At 43.0% G+C, this 13,013-nt stretch overlaps 1 protein-coding gene across 1 annotated transcript in view; it reads right to left on the bottom strand.

Moving 5' to 3' along the window:
* Positions 1–3,557: 3,557 nt before the first annotated feature.
* The window catches only part of tshz3b (teashirt zinc finger homeobox 3b), a 33,270-nt gene continuing 23,814 nt past the window's right edge, over positions 3,558–13,013 (bottom strand). The window contains exon 3 of the mRNA XM_088296960.1: positions 3,558–7,395. Within this exon, the coding sequence (XP_088153086.1) occupies positions 3,875–7,395 (3,521 nt within the window). The 3' untranslated portion in view covers positions 3,558–3,874. The remainder of the gene's footprint in view (positions 7,396–13,013) is intronic.

Raw genomic sequence — 13,013 nt, 5'->3', positions numbered from 1 at the left:
AGCCTGCACAGTTTTTGAGAAATGTGCAGCTCAATTTCTCTTTGAAACTTGAAAATAAAAGCATTGGAAAGGTTGGATTTATTTCAAGTTTTGCATCAGACCAATTGTCATGTGGTTGCTTACCAATGGAATTGTTCAGAGGAGATTGCAATTGTCCTGATGGGCATGCGCTTCCTGGGTGTGTGTGTGCGTGCGTGGGTGTGTGTGTGTGTGTGTGTCGGTGAGCCAATCAGGACATAGTGAAATGGACGCTTCTCATGTCTTTGTGCAGCGGCTTGTACAACTCGCCTTTATTTAGTCATGCCGTCTGCTTCCATTGTGAGTGGCTTGTATTCCCAGCATTACACACACACACACGCAACGCATACATAGACACACAAACACACACACACATACCTGGGATAAAGCTATCTGGATGTGCAGCCCGGTCGGTCCAGCCTTTTCTGAGTGCCGCATTGTATCGGTACAAAGGAAAGCGATGTGTTTCCATACATGCTGCTACATCCCAGCCCAAAAAGACACAATCAAGATGTTAATGTCCCCGGACAGAAACATTTTTCTTCTACTTCTTCTCCAGCATGAGGAGAAGAGAAGAAGAAGAATGTTGACTGGTCATCTTCATTGCATGTCTGATTTTGAATGTTTTTTTTCAGAGAACAAATTATGTTCTTGTCCGAAAAGGTTTTGTCACACGTTTGTCAACAAATAGTTGTCAGACCTAAATTGTAATATTTGTTCCATGAATTTGTTTTTATTTTTCCCGACAGCCTATTCTCTTCATGTAATGGTGTTCCTCCTGTATTGCATTGCTCCCAGTACGTGTGTGTGGATGTTAAATCAGAATTCCGTCTTTATGTGTTCCCATATCAATGAAATCTGCTCGTGGTCTTTGCAATCAGTCATGCTGGTGGATGGAACTTTAACTAGAAGAGCACTGTTTCTTGAACCAGAATTCAAAGTTTCTTAAAATAACTAACTATATTGGCAGTGAATCCAAATCAACTAATTTCACAACAAGTAGCAATTTTTCTGCGAGCTTAGTGCTAACACATTATGGGAACATTAAGGGCTTTAGTGAGTCACAGAAGTTGAGCGAAAATCTTCTTCGATGGTGTCTTAATGACTGCATTATACTGCCCCCCACTGGTCTGGTTGTACACATCAGAAATTGCTAGAAAAAAGGTTTCATTCTTTACTTTCCTTTTGATTAAGTTATTGCTAATGCATATGTTTTTATAAAGTCGAATATTAGAGAATATTTGTTTTTGGGAAGCTGGAACAGAATAACGAGAGAGAGAGAGAGAGAGAGAGAGAGAGAGAGAGAGAGAGAGAGAGAGCGAGAGAGAGAGAACTCGAGTTGAATTTAGGGCGTATTTTCTTTGAGGCTAATGAGAGCTTTAAATATGACGGCTGACATTTTCACACACTGTGACACCTTGTCACTGCAAATGAAGTCCTTCCACACAACAGAGTGTACATGTGTGTTTGCACTATTCGGTTTTATTCATTTATTTGAATCAAACCCAAACTATTTTATAGTTGCTTTTGTGTGAGTGTGTGTCTCTCTGTTTGTGTGTGGAGGGGGTGGGGGCGTTGGTGGCGGTAGAGGGGGTTGTTTGGATGTGTCAACTCAACACTTTGGTGAAAACACAGCACTCGTAAACCATAATTGCAAAAAAACAGGTTCATTTTTTAATGCTGCAGTAGAAAACAAGGTTATCATAGTAATAACAATAATAACAATGTGAATGTTTTCATTGTCAAGTACAACAACATTAAGAGAAACGGAAGGACAGCGTGTGTATGTGTGTGTGCTCTTTACATGCTTCATATTTTACACTTTATATTTACACGTCACTTAGTGAGGGCGGGTGTAAATGCAGCGCAACCATGGTTACCGTTCATGTTCCACCAATCCACAAAGATTAAGCTGCATTGTTTCCACATGGTTGAGTCAAAGAAATGGCTTATAAATAATAAAATGACATAAAGTGGCGTATTTCACACCCCATTTTGTCCACGTGTAAAGTGATAAAAAAGACTCCTCAACCCTTTGAGCACAATTTTTAATTCCTTTCATAATAACAATGAAAAAAAAAAACTTTTTTTTCCTGGCAACCTTTTCTTTTTTTTTCTCCATCATTTGATTAAATAACACACATATAACAAAAAGTATTGTGCAAAACAATGTCAATCATGTCTTTGTTTACTGTGCACCAGCAGTCATTATTCTTTTTTTTTTCTCGTCTTTAAATTAAAAAATATAGAAAGGATGTATAATTTAGACAGGAATTAATAGTCCACGTTTTTTTCTTTATATATTTACATATTTTACATAGACCAGAAAAAATGGAGGTCCCTGAACAAAGACAATGTTTTTTTAAACGGTGAACACAGAAAGGTGGCAATGTGAAATAACAACAACAATAAAAATAATAAAATTCTGTCCTTTTTCTGCATTCAAAGAGTGTAAACGTTAGCAATTGAAGTGCTTTTGTGTACTCAGAGCAATAGGGCCACACTGAAAACAACAACAAAAATGAAATTATGAAGGATTTTTTTAAAAGGCAGTAAAACAATAAAAGTAATTTTTTTGCAAGGGAAAATAACAGTCAGAATTTTGTGGTACTAAAAATATAATTTTACATCAAATAAGCACAATAATAATAAAATAAACATGTACGTTTACCATTGCAAAAGTTCAAAATCATGAGTAAAAAAAGAGTTTTTTTGGAATACATATCAGACAAAACCAAATCCGTATGTTAACATGAACATCCACGCTCATTGAATATAAAGTTGTAATATTACACAATAATATTACACAAAGTTTGTCTTTCACAAGAATATTCATGATTTTATGAGTAGAAAAAAATATTTTTATTTATGAGAATAAAGCCTTACTTTTTATGAGATTAAAGTGAAATATGTAAAAAAAGGCAGGATTTAACAAAAATAAAGTCAAAATACCCTTTTCAAGAGTATTTGAGGTAATTTATGGACAAAAAAGACAAATATATTAAAAAAAAAAAATCTGACTTTTTCAACAAGGGTCATCATTTTAAGTGAAAAAAGACTGAATTTTACCAAACTAATAATAACATTTCTTGTCAATAAACTCAAAATAATGTGAAAAAAAAAATCGGACCTTTCGGAGAATGGGCATAATTGTATGTTAGGGATGGAAAAAAAGAAATGAATATCTTTAATTTGATGAGAGTAAACTAAATGCGATGAAATTTTTTTTTTACATGATTGTATATCATGATTGGAAAATTATACAAATTTCGAGGACCAATTTAAAGTTGAGTATAACTTTCACAAACATCAAACAAGGACTCAAGTCTGACAAATTCATTTAGACATTTACGTACCTTTTCCTGTATTGGCGAGACATAAAAGCACTTTCCTCACAATATCACAAATTTTCATAACATTTTCCCACTTTAGTCTGGTGAGTTTATAGTTTGTTGGTTGCTTGTCAGTGTGGCCGTAATCCTCCTGCTTAGGTAACACCAAAAACCAGAAACGACTGAAGTAAACAACAAAAAAAAAAAGACAAAAAAAACAAAAAAAAACAAACAGATGTATAGTGTTTTTTGTTGAGTCATGCAATTTTGCACATGTGGTCATGTGGAAATATAAAGCAATTTCATTGACACAAAATACACACCATTCATTTGTACTATATATATTTTTTTCTTTTCTTTGAACCTTCATATTTTGGGTCTCAGGGCTCATGTTTGGAGGTTTGTTGAAACGTTCTGAACATCCAACAAAGAAAAAAACAAGACTAAAAACCTCTGCTGTCCTTTATACAGCAGCTTTACACGGGTCCAAGTATGGTCAAATCGGGCAAGTCACGTAATCCACGCTACTGCTTGTCCAGCTCGCAAACGTACATAAGGTGGTCTTCTGGGGACTTCCCGTGAGTCTTGCTGAGGTGCAGTTTGACGGCGTGCTTGCTGGCAAAAGTCCGGTTACACAGTTTGCACTGGTGTGCCGACCCACCGCCACCCTCGTCCTCATCGTTGTTGGGAGACGCCGCCGCCGAATCAGGGGTGGGCAAGGATGAGGGCAGGGCCACGGGAAAGGATGGCAGGGACGAGGGTAATGGGCGGCTGGACGGATGCAAGTGGGCCAGGAGTTTGTCTGAGAGTCCTTTGTGGAGGCGTTGCTGGGAGATCTGACCCAGTAGCTGCTCTCCGGAGAGCTTGGCCAGGTCCCGCAGCCGGAAGCCCAGGTGTGCCTCTAGGTGGCTGACGTAGGTGGACGGGGAGCGGATCTGCGAGGCGCAGTCGCTGCAGAAGAACACTGGGTGGCCCGAGTCCAGGTTTTTCAGGAACTTGGTGCCGCCGGTCCTGCGCAGCTGGTACTTGACGTTGGCCAACCAGTGGGAGATGGTGGTCATGGAGAGGCCAGTGAAGCGCGAGATGTGCATCCTCTCCTGTGGGCTCAGGTCCGACATCATGTACTTGCCATCCGTGGTTTGTCTCAGGCTGGAGGCGAACTGGGCTTGCAGGATGAGGAGGTGCTGTGGGTTCCAGTTGGACTGGCGGCCTTTACGCTTCTGGGCGGGCGACACCTCCTCCGCCTCTTCCTGGGTTGCGCCCTCCACGTCTGAGCGCTCCGACAAGCTTGTGGGTGTGGAGGCCTTAGAGATGGCCTGGCTCTCTGTGAGGTTCCTCAGCATGTCAGAGATGTCAGACAAGGCGTTTTCTTTCAGGGGAGATGAGGACATGAAGGAGGCTACGGCGGCAGAGGCCTTTGTCATGGCCACCGTGGGGGAAGGTGAGGCGCTTTTGTCGGCATGCTTGCCTTTGGTGAGATCCATAGGTTGGTCGTTGCCACTGTGGTTCGGTTGGTAGAAGTAGCGGTCCAGGTGGTCGCTGCTGGACTTCTTTGCCTGGGTTGGCGGTGTGGATGCCGCTACCGCCGCTTTCTCGGCCAGGCTGTTGCTCATCTTGAAGAGCATGCTCATGGGGTCCAGGGAGGGCAGAGCAGGTTTGGCAGCCTTGCCCAGGTGAGCGTTCATGACTGACTGCAATGCGCTCAGTGGGTTGACGAAAGGCTGCTCTGGGGGCGGGTGGTCGGTGATGATGGCCGTGCTGCCGCAGAGGGATCCGGGCTGAGGCGATGCCACAGCTGACTCCACGGCGTTCGCCATGGTTTCCTTTACACTGTTGTCCCCATTTGTTTCCTTGTGGTTTGGTCCATTCATCACATTCTCAGGAGTTTTGCTACCTCCTGTTTTAGTGTCCTTTGGGGAGTCTCCTCGGTGGGAGTCGTCCACCTCGCTGTGGCATGGAGATGGCGTGGTTCTCATGGGGGAAGACCTCGCAATGCCACCCGGTTCCCTCATCCTCTCTTCTACTTTCGCCACTTTCTCTGTCACCTTCTTTACAAGCTCCTCCATAGCGTGGAAGTTGTTTTTGGATAGTGGTGATGTTTGGCAGCTGGGAGGAGACACCAGTGTTTGGTTTTTGCCAGTGGGCGACAGGATATCCGCCCCAGGGAACATGTACTTGAGTGGAGAGTTCTTTCCCGAGTTCCCGAGAGAGAGCTTCATAATGTTGGGAAGCTGGTAGGCGGCGTGGATGCTGGGGTAGCCTCCCCAGCTCGGAGCTCCATTCTGAGCTTTGTTGATGGCGGAGGTCACTGTATTCTCCAAAGACTTGAGAATGTCCAGACCTCCTTTGGGACTTGCATCTAGATCTTCCTCGGTCAGATATGAGTACTTTGACGAGATATCAAACTTCTCCTCCATTTCCTCTTCAATTCCTGACATCTTGTTTGAGTTATTGTTAACAATGGATTCTTTCGTGCATTCCTCCTCCTTCTCCTCCTTTTTGATCTCGACTGCCATGGTATTGGGCGAGACGCTGTTGGCTGGAGGAACTGGGGCGGGTGGTGGTGAGAAGGTAGTGGCAGCCAGAGGAACTGACTGGACTTTCTCTTCTATGGTCGGCGTCTGTGCCGGGCTGGGTGTCTCTATGATAGGTTTGCCTCTCTTGATTGCCGAGTTGGTGACTTTGATAAAGTGCCCGGTCACCATCATATGGGCGGTGAGCTCCTGCAGCGTGTCATGCGAGCTGCCACACTCCATGCACTTGAGGATTTGCGACTTCCGTGACTCAAACTGCCAGGCGTAGCTGGCGCCATTCTGGTGCCCATAGCGGTTGTTGGGTGTGATGTAGGGGTGGGCCGCCCTCTGGAGAAGCTCGTTGGCATCGGCCAGGCAGGCCGGTTTTGGTGTGGCCCCTCCGTTGGAGTCCGGCGAGCTTGGGCCATCCAGATCCACGGGGCCTCTTTTTCGAGCAGAGATGATCTTAGCCGCTACCGGAGTCACGGGCTCCTTCAGAGGCACTTTTTGGTAGTGTTTGGTCTTAATCATGTGGACACTTAAATCCTGGAGTGATTCAAAGGAGTGCCCACAGTACATGCACTTAAGAACCTTTTGCGCATCTTCTTTGCCTTCCATCTCCAGCAAGGAGCGCTTTCTAGGTTTAGACCAGCGCTTTGTGCCCTCGCTGTCCACCTCATGGTTGTCGTCCCGGTAGTGTCCGGTCTCATTCATGTGAACCGTGAGCTCCACCAGGGTGTCATATGCTGCACTGCAGTCTTTGCAGCGGAACTTGCTGGCACCGGTGAAGATGGAGCCATAGAGTTTAGAGCTCTGGCGGTAGAGCTGCACGGTGCTGAAGAGGCCCGGCTCAGTCGATGGTGCAGAAACGGACACCGTTGGGTGCTGGGCCAGGGCCAGTCGGTTCTGGTGGTTCTGCGAAGACTGCTGGAGTGTTTTGGCGACGGCTGTCTGGTGCCAGTCATATCCGGCGCTACCGCAGCTGCTACTACTACTGCTGCTACTGCTGCTACTGTGGCTGCGAGGGGGCTTCTCCTGCGGTGGCTGACTAAGATTTAGGTTCAGGGTAGACCAGTAGGAGTTGGTCAAGAAAGACGTGTAGATAGCCTTCATCTTCTCCAGACTGTCAGCCACAGAGCCCGAGCTGGAAAGCATGGAGCCCGAAAGTACAGCTTCGTCACCATTCCCTGGGGTGGCAGCGTTATCCACTGCCGTCATTGCTGCAGAGGACAATGACAAAACATTGGCTGGGTCTTTAAAAAGGAGAATGTCCTCCTCTGTTTTGAGCGGCGGGCTCTCAAAGTCTGACATCCCGTCGCTGGATTCGCTCAGGTGAGACTCGCTGTCCATCTCCTGACCCGAGAAGTCGGCGGCGGTGGGCGAGTCACGGAGGTCGGGTCCCGACCCTGGTCCTTCATTCCCATCCCTGCACAGAAACTTGGCAGCGGGTTCCTCTGCTTCCTGCACAGAGTCCACTCCATCCAGATCCTCATCCAGCAGCGCCGCTTCCTTCTCATCTTCGGGGACGTATGCTACGAGGAAACACAGAGGAACATTTGTTACAAACAATGTAAAGTCCATCCATTCATTTTCAGAACTGCTTATCCTGTTTGGATTACAACCTGTACTGGTCACCAGTCAATGGAAGGGCACCATTAGTCACTGAGAGGGAATTGAACCCCAAACACATTGTCAGACTAATCCGAATAACTTTTTGCTTTGTCACTGATAACACCAAGCTGAAATTTCGACAGATTTGTCCCCTTCGAATATATTTAATTCCTTAGCATATGTTGTAAAAAACAAATGTTTCATACACACAAGGTCAAGTCACCGCACCCTCACCACCGTTTCTCAAAAAACACTTCCTGTCACAAAGGCTTACAGACACTCTGGTCCTCCGTTTGGCGGAATCCTGTCTTTGTTCTACACTGGAGAGCATTAGCGGCAAGGGAAGCGGGGATAGATGGGGGGTGATCAAACATCACTCGCCACCTTCTTCTCCCTCTCAAGGGGCAACAGCTTGAAATTAAACCTAAATTTGAAATTAATGAAGCACGTTGCAGCGGCAGCGGCGGTTTCAGAAGTAATAAATTACTTGTATCAACCTCGGAGACGGCACTTCCTGTCTGTCAATTAATACGTGGGCCGCCTCTAATGCCTTCCCGAACAGACACCCTCGCCGTTTCAATTAAGCGTGCCTCCTCACTCATTACGCCGCTCAGCCCGCCTCGTAAATAAAAATGAATGTTACGTGCGACAAATCTCCGTGCCGCCGCCGCGCAAAAAGCCATTTGCTTCAATTACCAGAGATTAGAAAAACTTTGGCGTTATTATTTACAGTTTAGCCGGCGGGCCAGACAGCCAGGGAGCGTCTGTGCGCTTCGGGCTTTCAATTTAGATGAAAATAGCTCCGGTTTACAAAGAACAGCGAGGAAAAAATCAAGAGGAATGAAAGCACGCTGATGAACGTGGGAATCCATCAGAGGCATAAAAGAAGATCACAAGATGATTTGTGACTCAAAAGCACAACACACAATCAGTTTACGCAAAGCAAAGTGAAAGCTTCGCACCGTTGACTCAACTGGCCTGCTATGAAAATACTTTCTACGAACTACTGCAGCACCTACTCCGTTTCTACCATACTGTGAATACTCTGTGGTAGTGTCAGGTGTTTACCGTGTTTGGCTGGGCGTTCTGAGGACGTTTTCCATGACATGCCCCCAGCACACCTGACAATTTGGTGACAGAAAGTAGTCTAGACTTTAGACCAGGTAAAACCAGGTCTAAGTTGTGGCGCAGGTGGTTTAACGCGATTTTAATAACCAATAACCAATCAAAAAACGATCACGGATCTGATCAGAAGATGGCCTAGTCTATTTATACAACTTGTTTATTTACTATACAGTTGACCACTTCGATTTATGGGAGATTGGGACGGGTCCGTCCCACATATAGCCCAAATTGGTGTAGAATTGACATAAATTAAAATGCATTAAAAAAAATACAATTAAAGGAAGACAATTCTCCTTTTTTTTTTTTTTTAAATGCAATTGAATTTGCAGTGAAACCTTGGATGACAGCACGATGGCAGCACAGAATGTCCCTGGAGTGAATTTGATTGCGTTTACTCTAATGTCTCATTTTGCAGATCTGATAAAAGGCGTCATTGATTGATTACAGCCGATTCCTGATTTTGCATAAAATGCAATGCCGATCTGATCCAGCCCATCAGATCTATGTAAAGTCTACTCAAAAGATGTACATATCTAAAATCCGAGGCAATAAAACGTCGCCATCTACAGGGACCTGTCCTACATTACAGTGGTTTTTAAATGCTGAATCTCACAAACAAGCTGACCTTCTCCCACGCTCCACTGAAAAGCCTCAAGACAAATATATCCATTGGTGGCAGATAACGATTGGATTCCTTTTGACTAATGGAAACAGCCACGATTTTAGCTTGTTAGCATTATTTTCTGTGAAAAAAGCCTTTTTACAGCTGCGGTGTGGGATAGAGGCCCACGTCTGTGGTGTGCTTTGATGAAATATTTGACTCCCACCTCCGTATCTCATTCTCTGAGCACCTCCCGTGTTTTGGTGGAGACTACGCGCCATCTGTTGCGTGAGCCGAGCGACAGCTGTTTACCAGGATGAGAGCGAAGCCGCCAAGGCCAAACGCGGCGACCGATCAGCGCGCACCTGCCATCGCGAGCGGTCAAAACAAACGCATGGCGTAAATGAAATGACGAATATGCGTCATTTGAGGACGTTTAATGCATTTGTTTGCAGACAGGCAGCAGCTGGCATGACAGCTGAACGACTATTGTGACAGGAAAAATCATCAACACGATTCAAACATCAACAGGAGATCGATGATGACCTCCACCAAGGCTTCAAAATACAGCTGTATGCCGAATTTGTCAGCCAATTTGTGATTAAAATCGTTGATGAACTAAGACGTGGCCATGCTTCAGCACCTGAAATTCACTCAGAGTAAGACTCCAAGTGAGACGCTCTCTGCTTGAGAGGCAATACTGAGCATGATGGGCCAAAGGACAAGAGGATCACTCTGTGGGATCATATGGGGCATACTGTGAGAGAATGGAATACGATGTGACACGATGGGGATTATACAGAAATGAAAAATTATATGAGGGACACATCATGGGTCATAATAAGGCTGACTTTCATGTTTAAAGAAGAAATGTATTTTTACATGCTCACATTTACTTAAACCACACCTAGAATAAAAATTGCCTGCCTTAACCCGCTGAAATGTGAATTTTTGGCCTGTTTTACTGCCACTTCTCCGTTGCTTGTTTTTGAATTATGGGATATAATATGGTACAGAATGGGATGGAATAGGACACATGATGGGCCAAAATAGCCCATCATGGGACTTATTATATAAGACACAATGATAATAAATTGTCTGTATAGGTAAAAACATGCTTTGAAGAAAACATGGTGCATCAGCATTTAGATGTTATGCTGCACACAAATGGAATACGATGCCAACAGAACTGAGGTTGGCCCCAAATGTAAATATTTTTAAAACCAGGTTAAAAACTACGATTTCCCCCTAACCTATGATTAAGGTCTTTTAGAGTATTCCTACAATCCATCATTCCAAAATCATGCCCTTGCATTCTTTTACTAAATTTAGTAAACTACTTTTTTCTCTACTTTGCTTTCAAATGTGTTTTATTCTTATTTTTTTAATAAAGATCTTTTATTAATTTGCCTTTAAATGTTATAGTTTGCCTTTATGTGAAGCACATGTAATGTTCTATAAAAATAAAACAGCCTTGTCCTGCCACATGTTTCATTGAGCAGTATTTTGTATGGGAAAATGTTTCAAAAGGAGAAAAAGAAGGACCATAGGAAGGAAGAGGAGGACGAGGATGGATGATGGTATTGCAATTAAGTCGATTTTGAGGCAACACACACACACACACACACACACACACACAAACATGCAAAAAAATGATCCCCAAGGCTGCTGGCTGGCATCCATGTTGTGAGTTCCACAACACCATGACCTCGGACATTGAGATAATTGCAGAGCAACACACACAAGCACACCCCCTCACACAGAAACACACACTCACACCTGGGCCAGCATGCAAGTTCTGTATTAATTAACAGAAAAAGCGTCATGTTGAGCGAAGGATGAATTTATCTACAGGAGGGAATGAGCCCTTCAATTTTGCTGTTGTGGGCCAAAAAACGTCAACTTTTTTTGGTCACAGTGACAAATTTGAAAAAACATTTGGTCATGATTTCAAAAAGCCAACAGGCTACAAAACAAAAGCAAAGATATTAAAACATTCAATATTAATTTAATGACAATCTGGACAAGCTGGAATGCTACAGCACACCAAAAGATAAATCAAATCATAACAATTATTTCATAATTATACGGTATAGCAGGCTACAACAACGCAACAAATGAATAATAATATCAATAATAATTTAACAGCAAACACTGTCAAATCCCCACTTGATGAGATCCTTTAATGCGGTTCTTTTCCATCCCTTCCCAAGCTCGTGTTAATGAACTTCATTGAACGAGAGAATCGATAACGCTTAATCGTTGTCATTTGACAAATTAGTTGGCTACTAGCGTGTGGATGTGTGTGTGTGAGAGATGTCACCTCATACACTCTCATATTAAGTTCAGATTTTCTAGTATTGTTTCCGTTTGGTTTTTAAAATTTTTTTAATGTTCTTGCTTTTTTTGCAGAAGCCTAAACATGGGTGTTGTTCTTCACAACTCCAAGATTTATTATTATTATTTGCATGCAATTCTGAGTTCATGTGGACAAAGGTATTGGGACAAGCTCCAGAAGATGGGAATTTTTAAGAAATGATTGAGGACTTAAGTAAAACATCCACCCATTCATTATCAAAGCCGCTCATCCTCACAAGGGTCACGAGGCAAAGTATATCAAGTTGTAATAAATGAAATAAAATATGGTCAAGTTTTGCCCAAACTATGCTATAAAGTAAGCTTGGTTCAAGATTATTGAGGATTAAGTAACAACAAAAATCATCAAAACAAATTTCACATCTAAAACTAATAAAAGTAAATGTCTATTTAAATAAAAAAATAATACAACAGATGAAAAAAGTTATTAAAATATGAATAAAAATAAAATGTAAACAGATATTAACAAATATGTGAATAGAAATTAAATGAAATACAATGAAAAAAAGCATCGACAATGAAATGTACTTGAAATAAAATAAAAATATATACCACATTTCTAGACTGGCGCACCTGTATATAAGCCACACCAACTCTTTAAGAAAAAAAAACTATATACAAGACTGCACTAGACTATAAGCCACCATTTTCTATGTTGGAAAAAAATTAGTTTACTGCATGTACAGAACGATTTAGTACTGTGAATGCACATAAAGGTACATATACAGAATGTTAAAACAGTGCCTTTTAACACGGCAACAACTTCGGTAATTAAAATAGAACAGACCCAAGAATAAAAAAAAAAATAATTTTCTTAAAAAAAGAAAAATCAAGATTTATCAGGACGGCACGGTGGACCGACCAGTTCGCACGATGGCCTCACAATGCAGAGGTCATGGGTTTGATTCCGGCTCCGGCCTTCCTGCGTGGAGTTTGCATGTTCTCCCCGTGCCTGCGTGGGTTTCCTATGGGTACTCCGGTTTCCTCCCACATTCCAAAAACATGCATGGCAGGTCGATTGAACACTCTAAATTGCCCCTAGGTATGAGTGTGAGCGCGGATGGTTGTTTGTCTATATGTGCCCTGCGATTGGCTGGCAACCAGTTCAGGGTGTCCCCGCCTACTGCCCGAAGATAGCTGGGATAGGCTCCAGCACCCCCTGCGACCCTAGTGAGGAGAAGCGGTACTGATAATGGATGGATGGATCAAAAGGTCTTTCTTTCCCCCATTTCAGTCGTACATGTTGTCGCTCATAGTAACGATGGAAAAAGTTTTGAAGTGATTCATCTTGGTCATGATTCATCATTTTTTTTTAAATATCACAAAAACCCACCATTTGAAGAGGGGTGTGTAGACTTCTTATAGCAATTGTAACTATGGGTGTGATGTTAACAGCAAACATCATAACAACCATTTGGCTTCTGAGGCATTTTCCCA

Source organism: Idiotropiscis lumnitzeri, chromosome 5 (genome assembly GCF_059441095.1).
Source record: "Idiotropiscis lumnitzeri isolate Australia: NSW breed Sydney's pygmy pipehorse chromosome 5, RoL_Ilum_1.0, whole genome shotgun sequence".
Lineage (NCBI taxonomy): Eukaryota > Metazoa > Chordata > Actinopteri > Syngnathiformes > Syngnathidae > Idiotropiscis > Idiotropiscis lumnitzeri.
The sequence above is the reverse complement of the archived record's forward strand: the minus strand, read 5'-3'. Positions and strand labels throughout refer to the sequence as shown.